The sequence below is a fragment of the Gavia stellata genome, chromosome 3, assembly GCF_030936135.1.
Source record: "Gavia stellata isolate bGavSte3 chromosome 3, bGavSte3.hap2, whole genome shotgun sequence".
NCBI classification, from domain to species: domain Eukaryota; kingdom Metazoa; phylum Chordata; class Aves; order Gaviiformes; family Gaviidae; genus Gavia; species Gavia stellata.
This window is the reverse complement of record NC_082596.1, coordinates 23,557,681-23,585,034: the sequence shown is the minus strand read 5'-3', so window position 1 is coordinate 23,585,034 and position 27,354 is coordinate 23,557,681. Positions and strand designations below refer to the sequence as shown.

At 41.6% G+C, this 27,354-nt stretch overlaps 1 protein-coding gene across 1 annotated transcript in view; it reads left to right on the top strand.

Annotated features, from left to right (window-relative positions):
* The window catches only part of GRHL2 (grainyhead like transcription factor 2), a 47,645-nt gene extending 23,661 nt beyond the window's left edge, over positions 1-23,984 (top strand). The window contains 8 exon segments of the mRNA XM_059815409.1: positions 5,813-5,971; positions 11,523-11,610; positions 11,698-11,837; positions 14,039-14,070; positions 15,550-15,644; positions 21,332-21,417; positions 23,789-23,880; positions 23,882-23,984. Coding sequence (XP_059671392.1) covers positions 5,813-5,971; positions 11,523-11,610; positions 11,698-11,837; positions 14,039-14,070; positions 15,550-15,644; positions 21,332-21,417; positions 23,789-23,880; positions 23,882-23,984 — 795 coding nt within the window.
* Positions 23,985-27,354: the final 3,370 nt, after the last annotated feature.

Genomic DNA, 27,354 nt, shown 5'->3' with positions numbered 1-27,354 from the left:
AGAGCAGAGTTGGGCCCGGCACATCCTTACCGTTTTCAAGAACAACATCCTCTTCTGCTGGGGCTGTTGTCTCGAGGTCACCGTGGGGATTGTGGTTCAGAACAGGATACGGGGAAATTAGGGGAAGGGTCTACAGCCATGTCAAACTCTTCCTTATGCTTCCTTGAGACAAAAATACTGTGCAGTAAGGAAGCAGAGGTAGGAAGTGAAGAACACTTTTTGTACAGTCCATCTTTGTTTCACTCCTGTATTTACTTCTATATATAAATATACATAATTTATGGGCAAGGTGATTTGTTAGCTCCCTTTGGTTGAACCTGAATGCTATGTTTGGTATTTTTAAAGGAGTTCTTTCAAAAAAGGTGAGGAAATAAACAACAATTAACAAGAACTAGCTGACTTTTTAACCATCTTTTAAAAGTCTTTTTATGATATGTTAGAAGGTAGTTAGTTGCCTTGCTGTTGCCCTACAGAAGATTTTGCTGCAGCGTCTGGCTGGTTGACAAAGTTCTAGTGGAGGCTTTTGAACAGAGAACTAAGCTTCATTTTTGATAGACATATATCTGCCTGCTTGCAGTCTTACTGCTGACAGAAGTTAGTTTGCAAAAAAGATAATTAAGAACTAGAACTCTCCTGGTCAAAGGAAAGTATCTTTGTCATAAATCATACCAACTCTTTGAGATATGCCTTCTCTCTGATTAATACTTTGCTAATTTAAAATGGTTAGGATGATGTTACCTCTGGAACAATACATTAATTGTGTATCTTTATGGAAAGTACTTTTTAACCTTAAATTCAAAGGTGTGACTTCAGTGAGCAGTTGCTAAAGAAAAACGTCATCTTAAAGCAGACAAAAATACTTTTCAGTGACATCAAGAAATTACCAATTTCTGCAAAGTGCTGCAACTTGGACATGCGGTAAACAGACATGTTGGCGGATATGTTATTCAGACAGGTGCTGGCACATGCTTTTTGGTGTGTACAGTAGTTGTGTGCTGTGCAGTTGTTGTGTATACTTGCTTGCAGTCATTGTCCTGCTATATTTAACTGAATTGTAGATCTTTAATCCAAAGCATGCTGAAGCCTCTGGGAAGCTTTCCAGTCATTTAATGAGTATTGGCATAGCCCATACGATAATAAGCTGTGTTTTCAATGAGTGAGTGATTTGCAGGATTAGGTTCTTAGACATTGTGGGCTGAAGTGAGCTATCATTCCAGTGGGTGCAACTGTAAAATCAAGCTGATAGAGCAGCACAGTCTATCAGTGATTTGTATGGTGACAATCCATATTTCTTTAACACTGTTAGCAAAACTTAGGACAAGCTTTGCCTAGTATAAGAGCTATTTTGTTCTTAATTATTAACTTCCTTCCTAACTTAGATCGAATTTCGTTTCATTAGGGAGGAAATTAATATTTTCTCTATTCTCAAAATTTAAAGGTTGGAGGAAGATACTTTATTTGGGGGAATTAGTACCAGAAATTATGTAGGATTAGACGTGGCAACTGGTTTAATAAACCATGTCTGTGTGTGTATGCTTGCGTATATATTTTTTAATAAATATATGTCAAGCATGCACCACACATGTATCTGTTAAAGAAGAGTTAACCTGCAGTAGCAAATAATGTTGAAATTTCAGTGCATACAAATGGTTCAGTAAGTATGCATCTGGGATTCAAGGCAAATGGCATTTTTATGTAGTTGCTGGGGTGTGGTGTGGGTTGAGGAAGCTTCAAAAGAGTAGTGTAAACATTTGCTGGAGACATTTGTATTGAAATAAAACAAAGGTCTTACCTTTGTATAGGATTTATAAGCTAACGGCTGGCAGCAGAAACTATAAAACCACACTTTCTGTGTATACGAGGAATGATGGGATTGATGTTAGACATTTAAGAGACAAGTCATTTAACTCTTTGTTGTTACAGTCCGGAGGGATGAACCCCTTTAAAACAGGCTTTTGTAAAGACCCATCACCCCAGCATGATTCTATGTATTGCCAATATTCAGTAGAGAAATTGCTTTAAGTTTATGATTTTGTGCTATAACACACTCTTCTCTTCACTTTGCTCTTGGCTCTTTCTGAGACAATGGGAGCCAGAAATGTAAGTAGTAATAAAAGGCTTATATTAGAGGTTTCATAACTGTAGACCTTTAAAGTCTTTAAGCTGAGAGACTGCAGCAGGAGTCATGTTGGCTGGATTAAATGATAAAAGGGGAAATGCATATCTGAGCCTTGCTTTCTCTTAAGGCAGGTTACTGTGCTTGTGTCTTGTACATCACTAATTATACCGCAGTGTTTAACAGTCAGTCAGTAATTCACATAATAACAGCTACGCTGTGGAGGAGCACCCTCTCCGAAAGAGAGAGTGCTTTTTCTAGACGTGCTCTATAACAAACAGAAGAGTTGTCGTTATCTTAGGCCACTTTTGAAACTTTCTTAGGCACCAAATTTTTCTCCAAGTTAGTTTTCATTGCCAATGGCATGCCTGAGCTGGAGACTAGATGGGTGGAACTCTATCATTAATTGCTCTAATTTAAGATACGCTGACATTAAAAAAAAAAAAAAGACATCACTATACTGACAACACAGACTTGTTCCTGATAGCAAAATGTTGCTAAAATCCAATTTGCACAGGAGGGAAAAAAAAGTTTGTAAATTAATTCAGGTACAGCCATAGTCACATCCATTGAAATAGTTCTAAGTCAAGTGTAGACAGGGCCCTGGGGAAAAAAAAGCAGTGATTTCTACTGCTGCTACTGTCATTTCTACTTAATTCTACATTTTCTAATCATGTAACTCTACTATGCAAGAGACCAGAGCAAGAAAGATCTTAAACCTAGGTGTCTTCCAAGAGAGGTAGAGTGGGACTTCATCTTTCCATGTCTGCCCGTGGAGTTGTTTTGCTCCTTGTCTCATTGAGAGTGGGAGTACCTGCATTACAGACAGGAGCTGCGAAGGAGGGAAAGATGAGGGTTGTAAAGGGCAAAGCACACTATGCTTGGACAGGCAGGTGAAATCATTGCTGCTCAGAGCAGGCGGTATTCCTCAGCCGCTGCTTCCAGGAGGCAAAGGTTTCTGGTCAGAGCAGGGGCAGAGAGAAGGGAACTGTCCAGACGGTTCCCCAGGTCCTGTTCACCACAGCAGCCTGCTGTACCACGGTATTAAAACTGGTGCAAATCTTCAGTCATGCAAAGAAAAATCCCCCTAAAATCAACTCAAGTAACACAACGCCCTCTTCCCCGTTTCTCTGCACGCCCCCCCATGTTTTCCAAATCCAAAGTCAGTGTTGTGCTTTACAGGAAAGCTAACAGGAGATTGTATGGAGACAGAAAATCTTCCCAAAAATAAATGATCTGTGTTAATTCAAATCCATCTGTCTATCTGCGAGGTGCAAATGATAGGACAGAAAGTATAGTACACTTCATCCGCATGAATGTACAGTCATTGCTCCTCAGAGAGATCCTGATGTATTACACTGTCAGGACAAGGATATTGAATCTTACAGCATCAATCTATTATTCATGCTGAATAATCTGTTATTGCTGTATGGGGACTCTTGAAATGATAAAATCTGTCTTCCCCAGCTGCTCCTACTCTGCTCTGTGTTTCTGGAGGCAGCAGAAGAGATGACACACAGTGTATGTAGTTGATTAAGGTGGGACAAGGTCTTTTTTTACTTCTTAGCTGAGTGTGCAGCAAAGGTGGTAGATGCACAAACTGCTGGGTAGATGCAAAGCCTGCATGTCCTCTCTTACATGTTAACGTACAGTTTGGAAAATGCCTGTGCAGAAGTTTGGTCTAAAATATAGCAAGGCCAGATTCTGTTCTATGCCAGACCTCATTCTACTGCTCTGTGTTCACACACACGCTAAAGCATTGCCCTGACACTGTAGGAGTCTGAAGGCAAATGAAAATTCAGGCCATTGTATTTCAAAGGCATATGCACCCGTATCCACACTTACCTTTGGAGCTGGAGGAGACCGAGTTGTAATTTGAAACAGAAGTAACACTATCGGCTTCAAAATCAGAGTTTCACCTAGGGCCCTTCCCCGCCTCCCTCCTCTCCCCGCAGTTAAAGTTCAACTATTTCATTTGTAAATGCAGCTCTGTGATACAATCAGAAGCAGAAATGGGGAGGTGCCATGAGCTCAGTCAGGCAAACAAGCTGCTCTGGCTCCATGGTGAAAAACCTGACTGTAATGTTAACTTCTGCCATTGGGGTAAAGTATCCCCCCACCAGCCCTACTGGAGCCCTTCTCTATTCTCAGCTGCCTTTCTCTTAGGGTTGTTAGTATTCTGGTCACTCAAAATGGTTTTCTTTTTCCCTGGTTGTGGATCGGGGAGGAGTTCCTTCATGTTTTCCCTTCCTGAATATCCCAGACCGTGGGGGCCTGTTGACCTCTCCTCTGTCCGGTGAGGTGTGCATCAGGTCTGTTTGAGAGACCCCGCAGATCTCTTCCTTCATGACTGTGCTTATTCTGCTGGAGTGGGTTTCACATCCTCCTGGTTCAGGAAATATGTACTGGCAGTCTTCTCTGTCCTTTTCCTTAGTTTGCAGTTTCAGGTTTTTGATGTTGTTTTTTAAACTGAGGAAAGTGAAATCAGGTCAATAAACAATTGGCCCAAATTACTATGTAATGCACATATTCATCACTGGGAAGAACAATTGGATTTTTAATCCAGTTTCATCTCTCAAGTTTCATGCACACTATCCTGACTGAAAGATATCAGGGATATTTCAGTTCATGATTACAGCTTGCTTTGCATCAAAATAGTCCTTGAGAGACTTCGTGGTGGGAGACCCATCTGCCAGGTGCTGTACAAACGCATGGCAGATGAGGCACACCTTATTCCATAGTACGGATGGAGGTTAGAGAGCAGGAGGTGACTAGGGGCTATCAACAGAAGTAAGTGGGTGTAGAAGGAAAGCATGAGACGGGTTTCTGAAGCAAAGGCAGGTAGGACTTGCCAGGAGCCAAGGGCAGGCAGTGTCAAGTTGCGTGGATGCTACATGGCAAAGGGGACCTTTGAGAAAAGGTAGGGAGTAGTTTTATAAATGTTTGAGAAACTCCTTCCCAGTTTGAAAGACAGGATGAGATGCATTTTTGAAATTGAAGAAAGATAGTGAAGGACCCTTAAAGTGAAGATCAGGAGTACCTGTTGATGGGATGGAGGAAGGGGTACTGCTGATGAAAGTGTGAAGAGAATTTGTAAAATAAGAGAAAGGGTAGGACTTATCTCTGGATACACTGAATTTAAATTGTGAGCTGTCAGAAGAACAAGTCAGACCAAAAGACAGCTGGAGAGGAACAGTGCAAGATGATCTTGCTATGTCTATATTATCAAATAGTGCAAACATACAGAGCAGGTTTGTAGAGTGAAACAAGTCAGGGCTAAAGACCTGACATCCATGTGAGACACATTTAAGGAGTTTTTTATCTCAGATTATCTTTAGTCAGTTCCCACAGACTAAGCAACCAGTTGCAGCTGGAGTATGTGAGGTGTGCTTCTCAACACATCTTCTGGCCTGGCTCTTGCAAAAAGAATCCAGCTCATGCACTCTGAGCTCTCTGGTGTGAACCGAAGCATGAACTTCTGATCCAAACTGAAGCATCGATACACGCCTTAAAAGTTTGTCCTTCTTCCCAGTGTGGGAGCATCTTTGCTGGACTTAGAAGTGGAGGATAAATGTGTGAATTGCCAGAGAGTGGATCGTAGTTGAATTAAAATTTTTTTTTGGGGGGTGGTATCTGCTTTTATTTTCCCATTTATTGTTTGCACCACATTTTAAAAGTAATCTCTCTGGCACACAGATTTTCATCACAGTGAATTGCTTGAGCACAGACTTCTCCTCACAAAAAGGAGTAAAAGGGCTTCCTTTGATGATTCAGATTGATACGTACAGCTACAACAACCGCAGCAATAAACCCATCCACCGAGCCTACTGCCAGATCAAGGTTTTTTGTGACAAGGTAAGTGGAAAGCACAATTACCATGGATAGAGGAGGAACCTTCTTAGACAGTTTTATTATTGCTGTATTTTAGACCTAATTAAATGTTTTTTCTTTCCCTAAAGAGTTGTGTTTCATTGTAGAATTTGGAGCAGCTAAACATAAATCTAGCAGATTATCCTGTAATGATTTTCCTGCTTTGCAGCCTTTTTAGCCCTGATTCCTCAGCTTGTCAGCAATAGTTGGACTGTTTAAGGACAGCATGTTATAGGTCATGATACAGGAATATAAAAAAAAAAAGATTTCTACTTGGAAAGTCAGTGCTGACCATAGGCTCACGTAAGTGCCAGTCTGATGATGTTATCCCTTCTGGCACTAACAGCCAGCACAGGTAATGTGTAAACTTTGTGGAGAAGTCTCTGATAGAGAAATGCACCTTTCGGAAAGGCTTGCTAAGCTCTCTTTTATGATACAGTGGAAAACACTGAGTCCCTATGATGCAGCTGATGGTTTTCTTTTCCCCTCACTTGATTACAAACTGTTATTTTGGAAGCTTCAATGAGACTTTTGTGTTGCTATGATTTTCTTATTAAAAGTAAACTGCAAAAATATATTACCCATTCCCATTTTGTAGTTCAGTAACTATTTTTTTTTTTCAGGTTTTTTGCTCACTCCTTTTGCAAAATTTGGTTCTTTTACAATGGGTTTCCCCACTCCTTTTGATAATTGGTAAGATTTTTCAGCACTGAGACATAGATCATGCCTTAATGAGTTTGACAGTGTCACGGTCAGCTGTATATGTCACTGAGTAGAAACAGTTGCTCACAAATGTTATCTCAGTGATGATTCTTAGATGTGAGCCTGACCACATTTCAGCTGTGCTCAACACCTGCTAGCAGATGACTTTAACACTGCTGAGAAAGATCTTCCAGAGGGGAGCTAATGCCTGGATTCTAGTCAAGGTTCAGGGATTCAGGAGCCTACATCTATTTAAGTGGCTCAGAAATTTATCCAAATCAGTCTGTCTTGCCATCTTACAGGTGGGAATAGAAAGGCAAAAGGCCATGCCCCAGGCAATACGTAGCATTAACTTTTTAATGGAAGGGTAAGAGTTCAACTGTTCCAGGTCTCTGTGTTGCTGCTCCTTCCCCTTTTTCAGTTCGTTCCCTTGTTGCTGTCTTGACAATGGGATTTTGAGGGCTAATCAGTCAGTTGTGTTAGTGGAGCAAAAACTTTTACAGTAATGAATGTAAATGTATGCACTGAGGTCCTCTTGCAGTCAAAATGTTATGCTTTTAATTGTAACTTTGAATGTCAAATATTTAGAGATTTGAAGCTACAGCTGGATGTTAAAAGCTCAGTAAATATCAAAGTAACAAGTTGTTTTCATCTACCTGTTTTTGAAAAGCAATTAGAAAAATCTGAATTACTTAAAAAAAGGAAGGAAATTCAGAGCACAGACTCATCAAGGGTGACCTGTAGGCACAACTGGTGGAGATTTTGAATAATGCATGTTTATTGCATCTATTGGCTTAATTGGTACTTCAAATATCCAGACTAGAAAGCAGGAAATGGATGTTGAGTCTTTTAATCAAAACTGTCTCAAAGTAGAGGAAAAGGTCATAGGGGTAGTTAAAACGTTATCCACATCAAAACTATATTGAAAGTGGGAACTGGAGGGCTCAAGGGTATCAATAATGGGTTATATATCTGTATAATATAAATGTGTACATGCACACAGAGCTTTTTAACTTAATGCAGGGCTGAAAATGAGTTGTGTGAATGAAAATGAATGAAGATTATTGAGGTCGATTCACATGACAGTTTGTGCTAATTGGCACTTGGAAAGAGACTGAGGCCTGCTTCTCCCCTCACTTACACTGCTGTATCTTTACCGATACCTGTTTGTCACAGTGCTTTTGTAAGTTAATAAATGGTTGGAGAATTTCCACTTGCTGGTGGCACCGGGAGAATTTGTGGTGCTCAGAGGAAGGTAGCTGGTGGGCCTGGGTACCCTCATCTTTCCAAGATGACAAACTAAACCCTGGCACTGGTCGAGGCGGTGCTAAACGGAGGGTCCTGGCTCAGTTTCTCTGACGAGTCTGTGACTCGCCCTCCAGTGACAAAGACAGGGTTTGCTGCCTGCTTGGGAAAGGCCATGAAGCAGAGAAAATTATTGGCCACCTGTCTGTCAGGATCAATTAAAAAAATGTTACAGGGTCTTTTAAAAAAAACAGCAAACATATAGTCATTTTTTTACATTTTAAAAGTGTGAATTTTACCGTTATGCCCCAATCTGACAACCCCAAAGAGAAGCTAATGAGAAAAGTGCCCAATTTATTACAATCATCTGGATCAGAGGAACTGCACAGTAAATTCCTCCCACCCAAGTACTGAAATGTATCTTAGCTTGAAATGTGGCAGAAAAAATGTTTCTGTGCCTGACAGTGTTCTTACAAATGTTTTTTCTGCAGTGATGGTGCCTCTTTAGGACCAGTAGATGTGTTTGTATATTAACTTAAATAAATCATGGGTAGAGGTGTCCAGTTTGTAAGAAAAACATTTGCTGATAAATTAATGTCCTCCAGCTGAAACACAGCATAGCTGTTGTGGAAAGAGTATCCCTGAAGAAATAAACCAGCATTTAGCTAAGTGGTACATATTATATGTATTTCAGTATTTACTCAGGCAGTTGCTTAAATTTGGTATTCATTTACATACAAACTAGAGAGCGACACCAACTCAGATCCAGTGTGTGCTTTGTGACATAAATGTATGGAGATAAAGGCTGCAAAGGTTGAAATCATGTGCTTGCTCCCTATTTATTCTCCAAGCTTTTGCCCCTGTTTATTTTCCAGTAGGCAATCTTTAAAGCAACTGTTACAGTGCACATCTTGTTTTCTCAGTGCTAATTCTCTCTGCCCTTGCAGTCTTTTTATCATGTGCAGATCACTGATGCTGCATTATGATAAGAGAATATAATTTTTATTCCTTAAGTAGGTTGTCAGGGAAACTTGCTACCGGGCCTATTTATATTTATATATTGCAAGATGGTTTAGCCACTGTGTATGAAGGAACTGGGGATTCAGAGATATTTTGATTTTCTATACGTGATTAGCCTTGCTGAAAAGAAGCGGAACCATTTGACTTGGCAAATACCGCAACATTGTTCCAACATCAAATAAACTAATCCTGTTTTCTCTACTCTGAAAACCTACATGTTGTTTGGAATATATGCAGTTCCTGCCCTCTTGTCTTCCGTATGGATCGTCATAGAGAAAATGGATTATCATAGGGTATTGAGCAACTCTAATTGCCTATTAATCTTCAGCTTTAGAGAGAAGAAGGCTGAAGTCTATGGGCCTGTCCTACCAGATGTGGAATGCTTTGGCCTTGAACTAGAAACAGGTGTACACATGAGTTTCATAATGGTGGTGGGAGTGGTCCTTATGATGGTAAGGGCTTTGCTAGGCTGGAGCTAGAATGCAAGACATAAGCTTAAATGAGCTGAAGTCTTGGAAAAAAATATTTTGAATCAGCTGAAATTCATAGGCTGCGTTTTGCTAATGTACTCGTTACATTTATACAAAGTCCAGACATCAATGAAAAAGTGAAAAACTCATTCAGTTATTTGACTGATCAGAGCCTAATTTATAGTCCCCTATGAGAGGGTTATTTCTTCTTCTGTCCAGAAAAGATATGCAAACTGTGATTTATTAGATACGTGTCAGATGGCTCAGCTGCGAAAACTGTCCAGCAGAAATGCTCTGGTAAGCAAAAATCTTATTGTGGTCCATTGTATCAGCAACAATGACGTATATCATGTAGGCTTGGTTGGCCCCTGCACTGTGCCATGTGGGATGCTCCTAGCTCAGAAGGGCTGGTATGGTAGGTACTGCAGTTGCCACATTTGTAAAGTGGCTGTGGCACAAATAAGCACTGGTAGTTGGGAATCGCTGCCCTGCTCAGAGATTGCCTGCACCCCAGAGGACTTGGGGGTGTCTTTCCTTGAGTGAATGCAGACAAAGCTGTGAAGCTTTAAAAAGTTCATCGTTACGGAGAATATCAAAGAAAAATCCGCAAAACATATATTCTTTATTGAGTATAAAAGGCTGAGTCCTCCTCAGTTTCTGCTTCCTGAGAGGGAATTCGCGCTTGTTGCCACGTAGGAAATGACTTACAAGGTTCATCCCCTACCTGTGAGCAGCAGAGTGGCAGCACTGAGCAGTAGGTAGGGCTGTGGCTGCCTGACAGAGCCGCTTTGTGCAGCACAGGGCTCTCAGGGATGTGCCTTCTGCAGGGCAGTGGCTGTGAGGCATATTTTTGTTTCTTTCTGCCAAAGAACAGGTGGCCCTTAAAGACACAAATATACCCCTAGAAACAATTTTGATAAGGGCATGACCCTAAACCCTTGTCTTCTGTGGTTGAGGTCAGTGACAACTGGACTGGGACTTGGGTCTGGAGGCAATGTTTCTGTTAGGCACCTTCACGTTTTTTAAAAAGCTGTTTCTTCCTCCACTTCTTTCAACCTCTGGAAATCTATTGATAGATCGCAGCCAGGAGTACATCTTTCCTTGCATTCTTTTCAAGCTTGGTTCATCGGCTCATGTGTGGATTTTGCCATCTTGAGTGGATATTTTTGTCTTTCCTTACCTCCCTCGCCCCTTTCTTCTAAAGAAACTTCTAATTTTAATTTGGAAAAAATCTTAAATTTTGCATGCTGACTGCCTGGGAGCATATGGGTCTTTAATACCCTTCACAACATGACTATTCATATTTATAAAATAAATTTGGAGAACTTCAAAGGAGTCATTGCTGCTTTTTATGTCAATAACAAGTTTTATTTTCTAAACTTGTTGAGAGTGTATTTACATAACAGAAGCCTGCAACTTCGCAAGGGTTTCTGGGGCCTAATAGGGCAGTGCTACATTGCTTTCCAGTTTCTGGAGGGCTTCTCCCTGTTTGAAATGCCTGTATTTTTCTGTAAGAGCCCTTGCACTGTTGGCAAGCTGTCAGTGTAGCCTTCTTGCATTGGCAAATCTTAAAGGCCTCTACAAAGCTGGCCACAGTGGAGCAATGCCACCCCCAGACAAGGTGGGTGGAGAAGAGTTTGGGAAAAAGCTTAGCACAGACATGATCTAAGGCAATAGCAATCCTGCAGGTGTTTTACGTCAGTACATACGCAAAGTATTTGGCCTGAGCACTCCGTCCATTGCAGAGGTGCTGGGCTGGGGATGCCCTTTGTACTAGTTGTGGTGACAACAGCCCTGCTATAGACTGCACGCTGCCTGAGCCGCCATCCCATCTCCTCCAAGCCAGCATGTGGACATGTTTCTCTTGCTGTCTCCAGCCCTGGGGGCTGCTGGATGTGCCAGCCTGAGTTTCGGGCACAGGTGATCGATCCAGAGCTGTCACATTCCCAACAACCTGGACAGATTTATCTGTAATGGGATAACTAGTCTCTCTTTCAGTATTTCTGATGTGTCTATCACCGTAGTTCCAAGCACCGCAGGGTACAATGCTGACAGTGGCATCTTTGGATAATATCTGTGGGTTGTCTTTTTTGCATCAGGGAGCAGAAAGGAAAATCCGAGATGAGGAGAGGAAGCAGAACAGGAAGAAAGGCAAAGGCCAGGCGTCCCAAGCTTCGTGTAATAACTGTGAGTAAGACAGGCCTTTCTGGTTTGGGGCTAAGTCGCGCTTAACATGCCTCCTCTTATAACCACGTTGCTTTGTGATCCTCCTAGCAGCTGAAGGGAAGTTAAGTGCACTCCCTCCACAAAAAAAGAGCGATATCACCTTCTTCAAAACAATGGCTGACCTGGATTCCCAGCCAGTTCTCTTCATACCGGATGTTCACTTTGGAAACCTACAAAGAACTGGACAGGTAGGAAATGATAATGAGCTGAGCTGGTCCCCACCTGCTGTCCGGCCACGTGTGCTCCGAGGTGGGTTTTAGGAAAACAGATCATTGTTCCTGGGGGCCTTTGGTTTCAGCTCTCGTTTTGTAAATGCAGCTCTTGATGAGTCACTTAAAAAAGACCTTAAAAGAGACAAGTGTCTTTCTGAGTTCTGGGTTCGAAAAAGGAATTTATACTTCATTAACAACTGACTAGTTTGTGTTTGTTATGGTTTTGCTGTTCTTTTGCTAGGAAGAAAGAATGGAGCAAATAGTCAAGAAGTTTGAAATAGAAGGTTGATTTGTGACTGAAAGTCTGGGTTTGAATGTGCTATTTGGCTTGATGAAATGAAGTGCCACCTTGTGGTAGCAGAGATCCCCCTCCCTGTGACAACTGTACAGAAAGACCAAGCTCTTACATCTGTAAGGAGGTCAAGAGTAGGCTCACTAAACACCACTGCCCATTTTCTGTCGGCATCACCTAGAGATCTGGGAATTCCCTGGAAGAAAATATTTTCACTCTACAAAGTAAAAATCTATCATGCTAAGGTTAATATTCAGTATTGGCTCAGTGCAGAAGTCATGGAGTCATTATCACCAGTGTGAGGAAGTCTTTGCTGACTTGACTCTTTTAAGACCTACTTTATTGCTTGCTGGGAAATTGCAAATCTGAATTGGAAGGTCAGCTCTGACAATTATTTGAACATGAACCTGTATTTATTAACATCACAGGGAGTAGAATGAAACCTTTATGCGTATGTTTATAAAGACAAATAGTAGATGATGAAATTTTATATGCATCTTGCTGTAAAATATTATGATAATGAAGATTAAATGACACTGAGTGTTGGAATTGTCGTTTATTTTAAAGCAGTGAGAACTGTGATATAGCAAAGCACAAAGAGTGCAGACATTGCAATCACAGCTGTCACTGACTTACTCTCCAAAATTGGAAAGACGCCCACTCACATATCAGTGCTGAGTACCTTCTGTCCTTACGGCTTTCAAACCAGAATGTGGATTTGTCTCGAAACAGGAGAAGGTGGAAGCACTCCTTAGTATATGTAATCCTGTAAATAATTTTCTAAACTAACTGGAAGATACCCCAGTTTGCTAGCTCTTAGGCAATGAGCTAAGACCTGCTGTATAGATTGCAGTACTGGCATTCTTGCTATCGTGAACTTTTCAATTGTTTTGTGTATTACTTAATATAAGAATGATTTATTATGACAATAATTTATTATTTATGAATGTTTTATTATGAAAGTGTAGCCACTTTCAGGTCCTGGACATAGAATGAGTTACAGACCTCAGCTTTGCAAACACACACACCTCTGAGCTCTTTTCATTGTACAGGTTCAGAAGTGAAGGCTTCCCTTGAGTGCCAAGTGTGCTCTGAGTCTTGCCAGCACAACTGGAAACCTACCCGAGATGCCTTACTTTGCTCCAGCAGAATGCAGGGCTCCGGTGCCCTGCCTTTGCCCCATGCTTGCACAGTAACTCAGCAGCTGGAATGCTGGTACACTTGTTGGTGCGGACTCATGGTGCAGGCACATTGTGAGGAATTTGGCTTGCTGTTCTGCAAAGCCTTTGACAACAGGCTTTTATACCTCCCCTGCTACTGTTAGCTGTGTTTGATGCTGTTGTAAATTTGGTCCCAGTGACTGTGAGCTATGCTGATTTACACAAAACGATGGTCTGGACTTGAGCTTCTGCCCACAGCCTGTGCAAAAAACTTCAGCTGTACCATTAGTAATTGTATTTCCATTAGGCCTGTAGTTTAATGTTGGTCTTTATAGTTTAATTAGATTTTCAGACAGTATTAAATACATACAAAAGCTTGTGAGTGTTGTGGCTTAAATCGTATTAGGGGTAATTTAGTGAGTAGTGATCTGATTTAGAGGATTGTAAAATAATTGGGGAAAATTATATAAACCAGGGGAGAGGGCAATATCTGTCAAAATGCTTTGATAATATTTCCACTAGATGATATTAAACAGCAGTTTTTCTAAGCCACACTTTTTCCAGATCACAATTAGAACTAGAGATGTTTGTGTTTTATAGAAGGAGAAGAATTTTTAACAGATGAAAAACTGCAAATCACTTGTTGTCTTTTCTCTGTTTTGAAGTTATTCTGTTAAGCAGGTGTCCAAGTTTTGGGAATAATTGGGTTTTTTTCACCCTTCTAGGTTTACTATAATACAGATGATGAGAGAGAAGGGTAAGACATTTATTGTTTCACAAACTTTGCAGCTAGCAGTTCAAACTCGTGGAAAGCAGGCACAAAACAGAAAATCAGATAAAACTGATCCCCTTTCTCCCCCTTCCCTCATGTTCTTCCATCACTAATGGTAGGCGAATAATATGTGGAACTGGTAGAGGGAAGTTTACTTTATGGTAACTTTCTTTTCCTTCATGTGAACTGGCTGCTTTTTATATCTACTTTTTATTACATTTCCAAGTAAAACAGTTTAAAGAACCATAAGGTTCAATACAGCAACATGACAATGTATTTGATAATAAAGTACCTTTTATATATGAGTTCTCAAATAATTTAAAAAACAGGAATTTTTTAATGAAGCACTGAACTTCACTGCATTCCTGAAAGCTGTTATTACACGTGTGTATGCAACGAATACAGGAACTGCAGAGAGAATGCCCACGTGCCAGCAGAGAAAGGCAGAAAGAGAATGGGAGATCCTGGGAAAGGGGAAGGTTAGAAATGGGATCACCCCCTATCTGGCTTTGGAGGGACTGGAATAATTGCAGAAAGTCCCTAAAATAGTTAGAGATGTCATGAAATAAGGGCTTTAATACGTGTAGCTGAAGTTCAGCCAGTATTAACTGTAATGTGTGCAAGTCCCATACCTTTATAAGTTGCTTAAATCCCAAGTGAGCACCCTCAAATCTGAGAGTTTGGAGTAAGACAACTGCACTCACGTAAGCCTGCAAAAAGTGGCCTGTGGTAGGGAGTGGCAGGACACCTGCAGCTAACATTGACTTGAAAACATGAGGCCCTTTTTGTTTCTTTTATGAAGCTAATGTTCTTCATAAGGCTTACAGTGGAATTCGAGAAACAAAGGGGTTTTTTGCACCAAGCACATTGGCTTCAGTTCTCTCCTCGAAGACTAAAAGCAGACACAGAGTCCTGCCAAAGCTACGCCGAGGGGAGGGGGTGGCCTTAGTGCCTCCAGCCCTCAACTTCCCTGGCGGAGGGTGTCGCAGCTTCAGGCTGGATCTGGCCCAGCATGTTATTCCTTTTCAACTTGCTGGCTTGTATGGTCTCAGATTTTAGAAATATTGCTGGTGTTTCCTGAGGCTGTCTCCTTGACCCCAAAGAGGAGGTGAATCAATGTGTAAATGTGGGTTCAGCTCCTTACTTAGCTGTTTCTTCGTCTCCACCCCACTTCCCTCAGTATTTAAACAGTTAAGGGCCTTTGGGGTTTTCAAAATAATATGTAACATTGGAGCGTATTTTCCTGTCACCCATCCCAGCCAGTCAGTCTGGGCAATTTTTGAGAGGCCTGGAGAGTTCAGATAAGCATCAAAAGTTAAATCCTTGCAGTTTCTGGCCTGGTGCTACTTGAGTAGCTAGTGGGTTTTTTGCCAGAGTACAAAGTGAGTCATGACTGCTGATGTCTCCTCTCCTGCTTGGGAGCACAGTTTTACTGTGACATGGTCCCTGTTGTGTGTTTTCTAGTAGCAGTGTCCTGGTCAAAAGGATGTTCCGGCCTGTGGAGGAGGAGTTTGGTCCATCTCCTTTGAAACAAATGAAAGAAGAAGGCCTGAAAAGAGGTAACGGTCAATTCTTAGCAGTTAAAAATAATGCTGTGGGACTCATGCCCTCAAGCTGTGAAGGGCAGGTGTGGCTCAAAACAAGTGAGTTGTTTGATGCTAGTGCAAATGTGGGGTAGATGGGGGAAGAGATCATTATACCTGCCAGTATACAAGGAGGCATTTTAACAAATGCTAGTAATGACTGAAAAACAGAAAATGAAAAAAAAAAAGGACTGTGCTATCTCAAGAAGGGATCAGGACACAAGTGTATATAAACTATAAAAAAGCTAGAAAGTTTCTTGATCCTTGGCCAAGCTACATAGTTCATAAATGTTCCAGTAGCAACTCTGTGGTTGTCTATTTTTAACTTTTGCTCATCTTTCCTGTTCTGGCTGGGATCACAAGCAAATATGCAAGATGCACTGGGTCAAATACAGAGACCTTACAGAGGCAAGCTCCTGTTGACTGCAGAGTGAGATTAGCCTGAATAAAATCTCAGAAATTTCCTACCCAATTAGAAATACAAGGCATGGAGAAACATCTTCCAGCAGACCTAACTGAATTGTTTAATTGTTTGTTTCCCTTAACTGTTTTTACTGCCCTGAGTGAATATTATTACAGTTGCGTTTCATATGCTATACCAGTCCAACTAGTGTTTTCCAGTCTGCTACAGTGAAGCTTCAGTTGAGTAACATTGAAGCAATGGTTTAGGTAGAGCTGTTAAACTTTGCACTGAAGGTAAGGATGAGCAGATGGTCCACAAAATCTGCTTTGTGTACAGTCACTTCCAGTGCAGTGCTATAGGTGGTAACTTCCTACACTGCCACAGTTAGACACCCTGGAGAATATTTGCCATTCCTTCAGTCTCATGAGTTCTGTCATGAAAGTTTATTGGAGGATCCGGGGTTTTGACCAACTTATATAACTCAAATTTGCAAATATTTTGAGGTTCACCCATCAGTTTGTGACACAACAAAGCAACAAGCTACAGAAGTGAGCTTAATTTTTCTTAGTTGCACCATTTGTAAGACTCATTTGAGGTTTATAGAAACAACTTCCCATGAGCCTGCATTTGCAAAGTTTCTCTGTTGGTTAGGGTGGTGTGCTTGAACCAGAGGAAGCATACAAGATTACAGGATGGGGGTTGATATCTTCCTGGAATAAATGTGAACATATTCTTCTTTTAATTAAATCTTCCATTAGTTATGTGAGGTCAGCACTGACCACAGACTTGCATCTGGTTGACTCAAGCCCTTGACCAAATTCACATCATCATGGCTTCATCAAGCAGAAAGGGACAGCCACAAGGGCTACGTAAAGAACTGTAACTTCTTGCCATTTCACCTGGGTTTCCCAGCTGGAAGCCTGGAGAGTTGCCTGCAAGGGGGTTTTCATTTGCTTTGATTATTCCTGTCCTTTGCAGTGATAAGTTGTTTTAATATTGTCCAGGACTTGCAACCTTTTCAAGGGGAAGATTTGAAACAAAAAAGATAGTTTTGCCACCAGTTGAAAAACATGTTAAATAATTAAGTCCAGGAGAGGCACGGAACCAGAGAAGCTGGAGGATGCTCTCTTCACATCCCCTTCCTGTTCAGTGTTTCTTGCAACTTGGACTATGCTGGCTGGAGGCCAAGCCTCTTCCAGCGTGGCCTGTGCTCTGGTGAACTTCCTGCCATTGGGAACCCTGCATTTGGGATTGTGCTGATGGAGTGCAGCTCAGCTGAATCTGCCCAGTTGACAATACTGTCTTTGCCACAGGAGTCACCGGCTATTAAAATGTTCTGCTCTTTTTCCCAGGCTTAGCCATACTAGGAGCCTTTTTTCTCCCAGATTTATTTGGTACAGCAGAATCAATAACTCCTAGAGAGCAGGCATAGATGGGGCACTGGTGTAAAGTTTGAGAGAGAGCAGGTCTGATATGTGAAAATGTGTATTAAAAGCAATGTAATCCCAAGGTGGCTCATTATCAGAGCAGTGCAGGAAAGTAGCACCCAGTGAGGGGTCCAAGCCCTGCTGAAGAACTGAAGTGACAGTGTGTGGCCTCACCTCTGCCTGATGGACCTAATTGTAATACTGTCTGGTGGAAGCAAAAGTATTAAGGGGCAGTCTTCAAGAGAACAGGTCTGAAGGGGTTTGCAAACCATTGATAAAACACGGTTCGTATTCTCACACAGGTAGCTGCGTCTTTGTGAATTGTTCTTTCATCTCTTTGACCTCTAAGGGAGGTACAAGTGCCCAACACAGAAATGTAAAGTATGTTAATCTGTACCAAGTGTGCAGCACAGCTAGTTACTTGGCAGGACTTGTGGCCTTTTCCTGTTTTGAGTTCTCAGTAAGAGTTTTCAAATCACTTTCCCTTTCAGATTTCATAGGGAGTTTCCCGTTAATTATAAATCCAGCAGCTGTGTTACAGATCAGGGAGATTTCCAGTCTTGTAGTTCTCAGCTTGAAGAAAGTCATATTTTTGTCTAGCTTTTGTCTCTCAGGAAAGTAGTGTTGAACTACTCTGAAACATTTTGGATTCATAAAAATCAGGGGTTTGTGAACCACCCTTGTCCGTGGAGGACAGCATTCACTCTGTCACCTAGCGAATTTGTGCCTGGACAATTAGTGAAAACTCCCAATGTGGGAAAGGAAAGCCAGGTCACAGCTACCAGCCCTACTTTCCTTGACTTAAATGTGCCACATCTCCATCCAGAGACCACTTTACAAGACTGTAGTCATTGCTCATAGGGTGTCAGTTGGAGTATCGGTAATGACTGGGCTCAGACCTTTGTAGTGGCCCAAATCTTACTGTCCTGTCATGTCCTTAGTTTCATTTTTGCCACACCTCTGTTGCTTGTCTTCTGCCTTGGCAGATTTGCCAATGGAGAGCCAAGCTGTTAACACTTTTAAAACAGGTATCTAGCATTGTTCTTCTGCATTCACACTTAAATCCTCAGTTCAGTGGCCTGGCTTCCAAAAAATCTCCCGGGTGCAACAACCTCCCTTGCCTTCAGAAAAGCCTGGTTGCCATTCTGCAATTTTGTGAATCCGGGCTATTTCTTAAGCAGCTAAAGATAAATTTATCAACCCCACCTTTTGCAATTCTTTTTAACATCTAAAGAGCATTAGGGACTACAATGGGTTTCAATGCTGGTAAGGTTAAGAACTGAGACCAGGTGGTGTAGAGGTCAGACAAATTTGAATTTATCTTTTAACTTTCAGTCAAAAATAGCTCATTGCCTGGTACAAAATCCCACCCCCCCCCCAATATTGCAATCTGTACTATTAAAGTGAGCCCATCTAGATGCCATGAACATGGTGACAGTAGGATCAGAGGGCATAAGTACGAGTTGTGTCACATCATCACAGTCATGGCTTGGCATTCAGTGGCAATGCTGCTGAGCCCAATGGAGCCTTTGCAGCCCGTTTCTCTCCACCCTGGCTGTGCCTCCTGCTGCAGGCCAGCTGGCCTTCTCTCTGCGGTTATGCCAGCATGAAGGCTTGTGGGACTGCATTGTACACTAAAGCAGGGACTTGATCTGTTTGAAGAACAACTCAGAAAAAAGGGTTGCCTTTTCACTCACATCTGCTGTTTGAGAGAGTTCGTCATCCAGGAAAATTCATTGAGACAGGCCAGAGTAACAGAGCATAAGGGCAGGGATGAGACAGGGGCTTCTTAAGGTATCACTGTTACCAGAAGCCATTTATGGAAAACTGCCCTAGTGAATCAAAGCCAGGATTTTCACACCTGTCAGGGGAAAGAAAAAACCACCAACCCCCCATATGTTTACTAATCCTGGCTCTCTGTGTGTATAATAGTGATTCAAGTTCCCCCTTATCCTTGTAATGGATCCTTCATTCAGCATAACGTTGCCTGACACGCCAAGCACAACAGAGAGATTTAAAGTTCAGCACTTAGATTGTATAATGTCCCCAACTTTAACCTTGGACGGAGTGATTTTTTTGTTCCTTTCAGATACGTTTGTAATTATTAAGGCTAGCAGAGGTCCAGATGTTTGAAAAGCCAGGAGTTACAGGACAGCCCTCTAGTCACAAGAAAAGAATTTCTGAATTAATAATAGTGTTAGTGCAGGTAAAATTAGCACTTTGAGCGAGTGCTTGCTTGTGCAAGTAAACATATCAGACCCAATAAAATTTAACTACTGATGTGGGGTTTTTTTTGTTCTTTTATATTCTGACAGTTATTTAGGCTGTGACCCAAAGTTATCTCAGCTTCTAAGTCCTTTAAAAGGACATTCTCAGGCAGGTCCCAAAGACTTCCCAAAACGTAGGTGACAAGGATGTGGCTCTGTGTGCCTGTGGTAGCAGTTTTGTGGCTTATACTTCTGAATTAAAAATATAAAAAACCACCATTGTCCTGCATGTCTGGTTTGTTGACCAAGACGGGGGACTGATCTGACCATGGTTTAAATCTTTTTTCAATCATTTCAAAACCTTTGCAAAGAAGCTACAATACTCTGCAAATGGGCCTGAGTCCATCCTGCTACAAGTCTTGACCTGAGAACTTGCTTCCAAACCCTTGCTTATGTATGAAAAATACCATCATCTCTGTTGGTTCATCTGCAAGTCATCTATTGAGTTACCTGGTGAAGATAATCTTTTGGACCACAAGGATTAGCGGTTTCAAAAGATATCTTTTTCTGTCCAGCAAAAAAAAAAAAAAAAAAGATGATTGCCAATGTAGTTTGTCACACAGACATAAAATATCTAACAGTGCATGTGTGTTTGTACCTAACGTGCAGCACTGCTATTTGAAAAGGCAGTTTATTTAGGGATCAAAATAAATTGTGGAACACCTTATTTAACCTGCTACTTTATCAGAGTCATGTGAGATTATGCCTAAAACACTTCTCTAGTGTTTATGTTTATTCGCTTTGTAGCTGTCTGCTTTACTTTTGCCATGTAACAGCAAGTTTCCTTCTTTTACCTGTACAAGTTAGAGAGGGGAAAACAAGAGCTAGAGAGGGCAGGGCACTGCACCTGTAAACCACTAAGACCCAGCAGGACATCTGAGGGAGGAAGAGGAGATTTTCAGGAGTAAAAATGGCATTTGAGTACCTGAGTAGGGATGGGCACACAGGTAAATGCTTGCTTGCCAGCTATGCTTTTGAATGTCTCCCCTGTAAAGTCTCAAATGACTTTGGACTCATTCTTTCCAGTGTTTATTTTCAGACTGGCCAGGCACATTTGCAGTCATCCATGTGGTAATGTCAGACAGAACTATTTATTTTCCTTTTTGTTGATTTTGCTCTCAAAGGCTCAGCTAAAGGCAAACCAGACTTGCCTTTTCTGAACATCCTTTCCCAGCCTTTTGGATGAAGCCTATAGAAGTGCAAGCTGAGACCCAGGTTTAGAAAAACCTAGCTTGTGTGTTTTGTCCTATGACCCAGGGATGGGGCCCCAGTGCTTTTTAGCTTCTTTTATTTCAGTAAATGGAGGTTTAAATTCTTGAAGATATAGATTCCTCACACTAAAATAAATTTCCTGAATTTTCTTTGTGTGTTTTCAAAGCAACTATGATGTGTCTTCCATGTTTAGATCACTGATGATATAAGAGTACATTTTTTTAAGTGCAAACCATCTTCAGCAGTTCATTTTATCTGTCAAGGATTAAAATTTGGTTTTCTACTCAGTATGGGGTGTTTTATCTGTTCAGTTGACTGAACCTGCTCCAAGTTTGACTTTTTTTTCTGTTGCAGTGCTTTTGTATGTGAGGAAGGAGACAGATGAGGTGTTTGATGCTTTGATGCTGAAATCACCCACAGTAAAGGGGCTAATGGAAGCGGTAAGTATCCAATGTCCTCACATTGTTTGTGTTTCTTGGCAAGAAAATCTTGAGGCTTTCAGTGTATTGTTGAGATAAAACATAATATAAAGATGAAGTTATTCTCAAATACATTTAAAGCGTTTCATAAAGGCTTTCTGGAGCTTGCCTCTGAAATGCTGGCATGTTCCGAATTCAGTGCTCTCTGCAGGTTGCTGGGATTAAATAGTGTCACAGAGCTGATTTATTGGAGACCTGAGCCTTGAGGAATGGCAGTAATTGACCAGTGTCAGGGAAGCAGAGGTGTGGGTTCCATTTTCTGAAACGCTTCTTTCTGAACTGATGATTCAGAGCCTGTTGAATCTTCTCCTGTAATGCCCATCAGTGTGTTCACAGCCATCTTTTAAACAAGAGGCCCAAGGATGCGCTGTTTCCATGTGAATTTCATATGGCTTTTGTGCAACTGCTGATCCAGCATATAAGGGGCAGTTGCGGAGCCAACGCGGACTAGTCATTCGTACCTCCTGTCTCAAATTCCTTCTCTAGCCCTCACTCCCAGAGTGACCTACCTACCAGCCTGCCTCTTTGCTGCTTCTTTGCCTTGAGTTTTTTGTTTGTTACCTGTTAGCTGTGATCATGAGTGGCTACATCCACATTTAATCCTGTTTATATGAGCTGATGGCTAGTAGATGTGTGAAATTTGGTGAGGGAAGAGTTAAGAAGCAACCACGTGTCTCACTGCTTCGGTGGGGGGACTAATGTGAGATTGACATGTAGGACACTGAGTTGATTTCCAGCCTTGGTTACATGCAGGAGAGAAGATGGGAATGGATGAAAGTGTCCCTAGAGAGCTCAGCTGAGTGCTAAAAGTATGTATATTCATACTCCCATAAAACTGTCACAGCATTGCATGTACCGGACACTTCAGATGCAGTAAAGACTGAGGTATTTGGTCAATATTTGGCCAGCAGGAGAAGGCAAAAAAAAAAGATCTGTGGGTTAGTGAAGTTGTTTAAAGCACCTATTCAGGTCAGAGTATCTCTGAGGAGAGTTAGCTGCATTCTAAGGATGTCCTAACTGAGCTTTTGCTGATAACTGTTTGTTAGCCGTGACTGCAGCTCAGTTGTTAGGCAGAACACACATGTCTAATAAAAGCCAGGCTTCGCTTGAAGAAGCTGCAGTCTGATTCATGATAAGCTGTAACACGATTTCGTCTTGTCTTTGTATGGAATTTAAAAGTATGTTATAATCCTTCTATAACCCTTCAAGGTAACATGAATATTTTATCTCCAGTAGTCTGTCCTTCTCCATGCCTGTTCTCCAGCCACTGTGTAACATAAAAACAAAGCTGGTGCAGAAGCAGGAAAGCTTTCTGCATACCTCTGTCAGCACAGCTGCTGACTCAGTGGCATGTTTTCGGCACCAGAGAAATCTGATCTGTTGTAAAATGTCCCAGTTCACTGGAAGGAACACAGAAAATTTTAATTCTCTTTGGTAGGATATTGTGGATAAATCAATGCCAAAAAGCTGACAAACTGCATATTCTTAAATACTCTCTTTACAGTCGTTTCAGCAAATCATGTAATTTTGTAACTGTGCACATCCTAAATGCTCAGTTCTAAACTAATTCTAAACTGAGAAACTGAGGCTCTGAATACTATAGAGCCCCATATCTGAAAGACAGCACCAATGATCCTGAATCATACCGTCCTTATCTGTTTATGGATTTTACTTTTTTTTTTTTTTTTGTTAATCACTATTCCTGGTCTGTGGCTTTCTCTTAGTTTTCTACAATGAATGAATTGTTTTCTCAGATACTATGTTTATTTTATTCTCTTGTATACCCCCATTCCAACTGAACAATTAGGTTCCTTCTCAGATTTCTTTCTTCTGGCAAATATCTAGAGGTCTCAGGTTTCAGAGATACAGTACATCTCAGAAAGTGATGCAAATGTTTGTTGTTTAACATGTTTGCATCCTACACTAGTCAGTATTAATCAACAGAAAATAGTGAAACAATTGCTCATCAGAAAACATCACACATACATGGTGACTGACCAGCTCTAAACCCTGCTCTCAGCCTGATGCAAAGTCAGGTTAACTCTGTGGATCTCAGTGGGTACCCTAGTCTTACATTGTGCAGAATCACATATTTATTCAAATTACAGAAGGCAATATAAATTGGGAAATTCAAGTTTAAAAGCTAACAGCTGAGCTGAGCTCAATAGAGCTTGCTTAGACCGAAGTTTATTAGATACCTGTCTATGTATGTGTCCTTCCAACCATTGCAGGGCAACAGACTGGACCATTCCATAGAAATAAGTTGGCAAAGATGTTTTCCTATGTGCCTCAACCAGCCCAGATGTTGCCCTTTCTGTCTTCCTGACTCCAGCAGAGAAAGCATTTCTGGTGGCTTGTGCAATCAGATATGTGCTACAGACAAACTTGCCATGCCAGGGGACTGCAGTCCAAAGGGACACCCAGACTTATTTCAGTGTCACTCTGAAGGCTGTCCCACTGCTTCAGGCATGCTAAGGGAGGGAAAGAATTCTCTGCTCAGAAGATTGAAAAATGGACAATGGAGATGATAAAGGAAAATATTCCTCCAAATAAATATATCTTTTTAAAATTTATTGTAGCCTGCTTGGGGTCAGGTGAGAAATCCTGTTGTTTTATATGGAAGTTGGCAGTAGTGGTGTTTCCCCTGTGTTGGCAACAAACATGTTTCAGAAAAGTGTGTTAAGTGAGATGCCCTAGCAGATGCTAGCTCTTTGCTTTTTCAGATTCTGCAGCAGGACTTAGCGCATTTGCATTGGGGACGTGCTTTCTGACCCTGTGAGGGGGAGGATCTCCCATACTCCCACTTCGAGCCTTGCTTCCACGGCTCGCCATTTGGTGTAACTGGTTGAATCCTTAGGGGTTCCTGAGAAATGTGCTTATTCAGTTAGCTGGAAATCTTTCACAAAGCTCACTAATCCCTGCATGTTATATAAATCCTACACCTGTCATAGGCAGTGTGACAGGCAAGCTTTCTCAGCCCTACCTCTCATAGCTTATGTAGGAAGTGGTGTCCCAGAGTCCCAAGCCACTTTGAGCAACATTTGGAATGTGTAAGTGTTAGGTATCCCAAATATCCTAGGGAAGTTTTATGCTGGAACGTGCAGAATGCTGTATATTAGCTGCTATTAAACCTCCTTGGCACAGGAATGTTTCTCCCTGCTTGTTTATTTGGATGGAGTCAGTAAGAAGTGTCTTCAAGTACTAACCTTTACAATATCACTAGGCTTCAGAGTTAACAACCCAGAGACGCAGGTATATCATTTCCTCATGTTTGTACAGTTGTGACTTTTTCTGCAGTTTCAGATTGCAGTTTTTCTCTGATGCTTGTTACGAAGGATTTTTTCAACAATCTCATGAAATGGAGCAATTTTTATTATTGTTTTATGTGCAAACTTAAATTTTGGGGTACAACAAAACCACAGATACAAAAGTTCAGCACCAGATTGCTTATCTGATGTCATTCTATTCTGACTGTGATAAGCAAAGCCAGAAGGTAAGAAAGAATAAAAGGAGAACGTGAAAGTTTCTCTGAGAACTTCTCTAAGACAGTTAAGATTTGCCCTCACAGTGTGGCACCTGGCTACCCCAGAGGAGTCGCCAGCCTCAGGTCAGGCAGCTGCCCTCCATGGGCAGCACAGGATGAGGTATTGAAGGAAGGGAGACTTGGAAAGATGGTGGTAGACAGGGGTAGAGTGCAGAGTGAGGGGCAAGGTGTGGGTGCCTACACAAGTGCTTCTGGCCAGAGATAGGTGATTCCTTCTACTAGGGGTCCTGTCCATGGATCCTCCCTTGGATTTATGTGCGTAGGCTGGGTCAGGCGTTCACAAAGCCTAGGTGTGGCAGCCTGTCCCATCTGTGTTGGAGAGCAGCTGGAGAGTAGCTGGAATAGGTTAGGACATCCCACACATGGCAAACCCTGGGTTCGAATCACCCTTGTTCTGCCTTGTTTGGAGCAAAGACTTGAACTTGCTCCAGATAAGCTGAGTATGTTGTGGATCTTCTTTGTAGGATGCATTTCCACCCTGTGCATGTGGTTACACAGCTTTTATGTAGGCTACACAGAGCCTTTTGCATAGGCTGCATAGAGCTCAGAGTGAAAAAGATTGGGTTTATAGTCTGATAGTGAGGATGCTTGTGTGAGATATAAGACAAGTGGGGTGAAGCCCCTCTTCTCATAAATGTACAAAGTGGACTGCTCCCCACAGCAGGGAGGGTATGACTGTACAGCATATGAGTTTGTGCAGCCTTGATGCTGAATTAGGCCTCTCCTAAGGCAGGCGAGACCATGGAACCGGGACTACCATCAGTATCTCCAGCACCGTATCCAAAAGGGCAGTGAAACATGCTGGTGCAAGTAAAACTGAAGTAGCAAATACAACCTACAATTTAATTTGTATTTTGTTCTCTGCTAGGTGCAAAACTTAGGGAGTGGGTGGGTGTAGTGTCCTTTATCAGTTACTCCTTATTTACGTCCTCCCCTTTCTGTTAGCCACAGTTGTACGCTGTAGTCAGAGGAAACTGTTTGCAGTGTAAAAGAAGCTTTATTGGTTCTTCAAAATCTTGGAGTTACACTATACTTTTTAAATACAAAGTTGTATCTTAGGTAGGATGACAATTATACAAGTATAGGTGAGGTAGGCAAGTATAGGCTAATTAATTCTCTCCCTTAGAGAATCCTGGCTCTCTGCACAGGAGCTATGCTTGGGGTTCAACCTGTGGCTGTTTGAATCTGTCATTTGTGCTGAGTTTATCCATTGCTTTCTTTCCATTTTCTGTTTCATGATAATTACTTTAATTTGCTTCTCTAAAATAGCACTTTTTCTCAACCGAAGTCTGAACACAAACACAAAAGAAGAATTTTACAGTGATTGATGTTTGGCAGTCTTTAAATGGATTTTTAATTGTGCATTTTGGTTCTCTAATGCAGAAGATAAATAGTCAGCTATTTAGCTGCAACTTGATTTCACCTGGGAAGCCCAGGAAACTTACTTTGCTTGGCAGTAGAGTATCACAGAACATAATGTACAATTACCTGAAAGGGGGTTGTGGTGAGGTGGGTGTTGGTCTCTTCACCCAAGTGACAAGTGATAGGACAAGAGGAAATGGCCTCAAGTTGCACCAGGGGAGGTTTAGACTGGATATTAGGAAAAATCTCTTTACTGGGAGAGTGGTGAAGCATTGGAACAGGCTGCCCAGGGAGGTGGTGGAGTCACCATCACTGGAGGTGTTCAAAGTAGGCATGCCACTGCAGGACATGGTTCAGTGGTCATGGTGGTGTTGGGTTGGTGGTTGAACTTGATGATCTTACAGGTCTTTTCCAACCTTAATGATTCTGTGATTCTGTGATTAATTACGGACAAAAAGTCATTTTCCCATAATTATTTTGCCTTTTGGGACAATCCTCTGCTAAAGTATGAGCCATGAGTCCTGTTCCCTCAAAGAAGAGTAATAATTTGGAAAGAAAACCTGGCGCAGACTGAGGGCTCAGGGACACCATTTCCACAAGCACACAACAGGCTCACTGCAGAATGGATGTCCAAAAAAGTTATTAATACACTTCTGCAAGCAATGCCAAAGCATCCCAGTGAAGTGCTTGCTAGTGTTTGTAATTTGTCAGCTAAGTAGTTCTTCCTTCAAAAGTTTTCCTATATTTTCTGCTTTGTCATTTGAGTAGCTGGCAAGAGGTTTATTTTAGAAGTCCTTTACCTTGTTAACACACTTCTCTGCGGCATCTCATCTTGTTATCTACACTCAGATGATGTTTTGTGACCTAAATAGTAGTCTCATTTTGCCACCCTAGTAACTAGACTGAGTCACCTCCCCAACAATACAGAAGCTTCCTAATCCTGTGTGGAGCATGTTTGTAGCCCTCCCACAGTAAAAGGTACCTTGAAGATA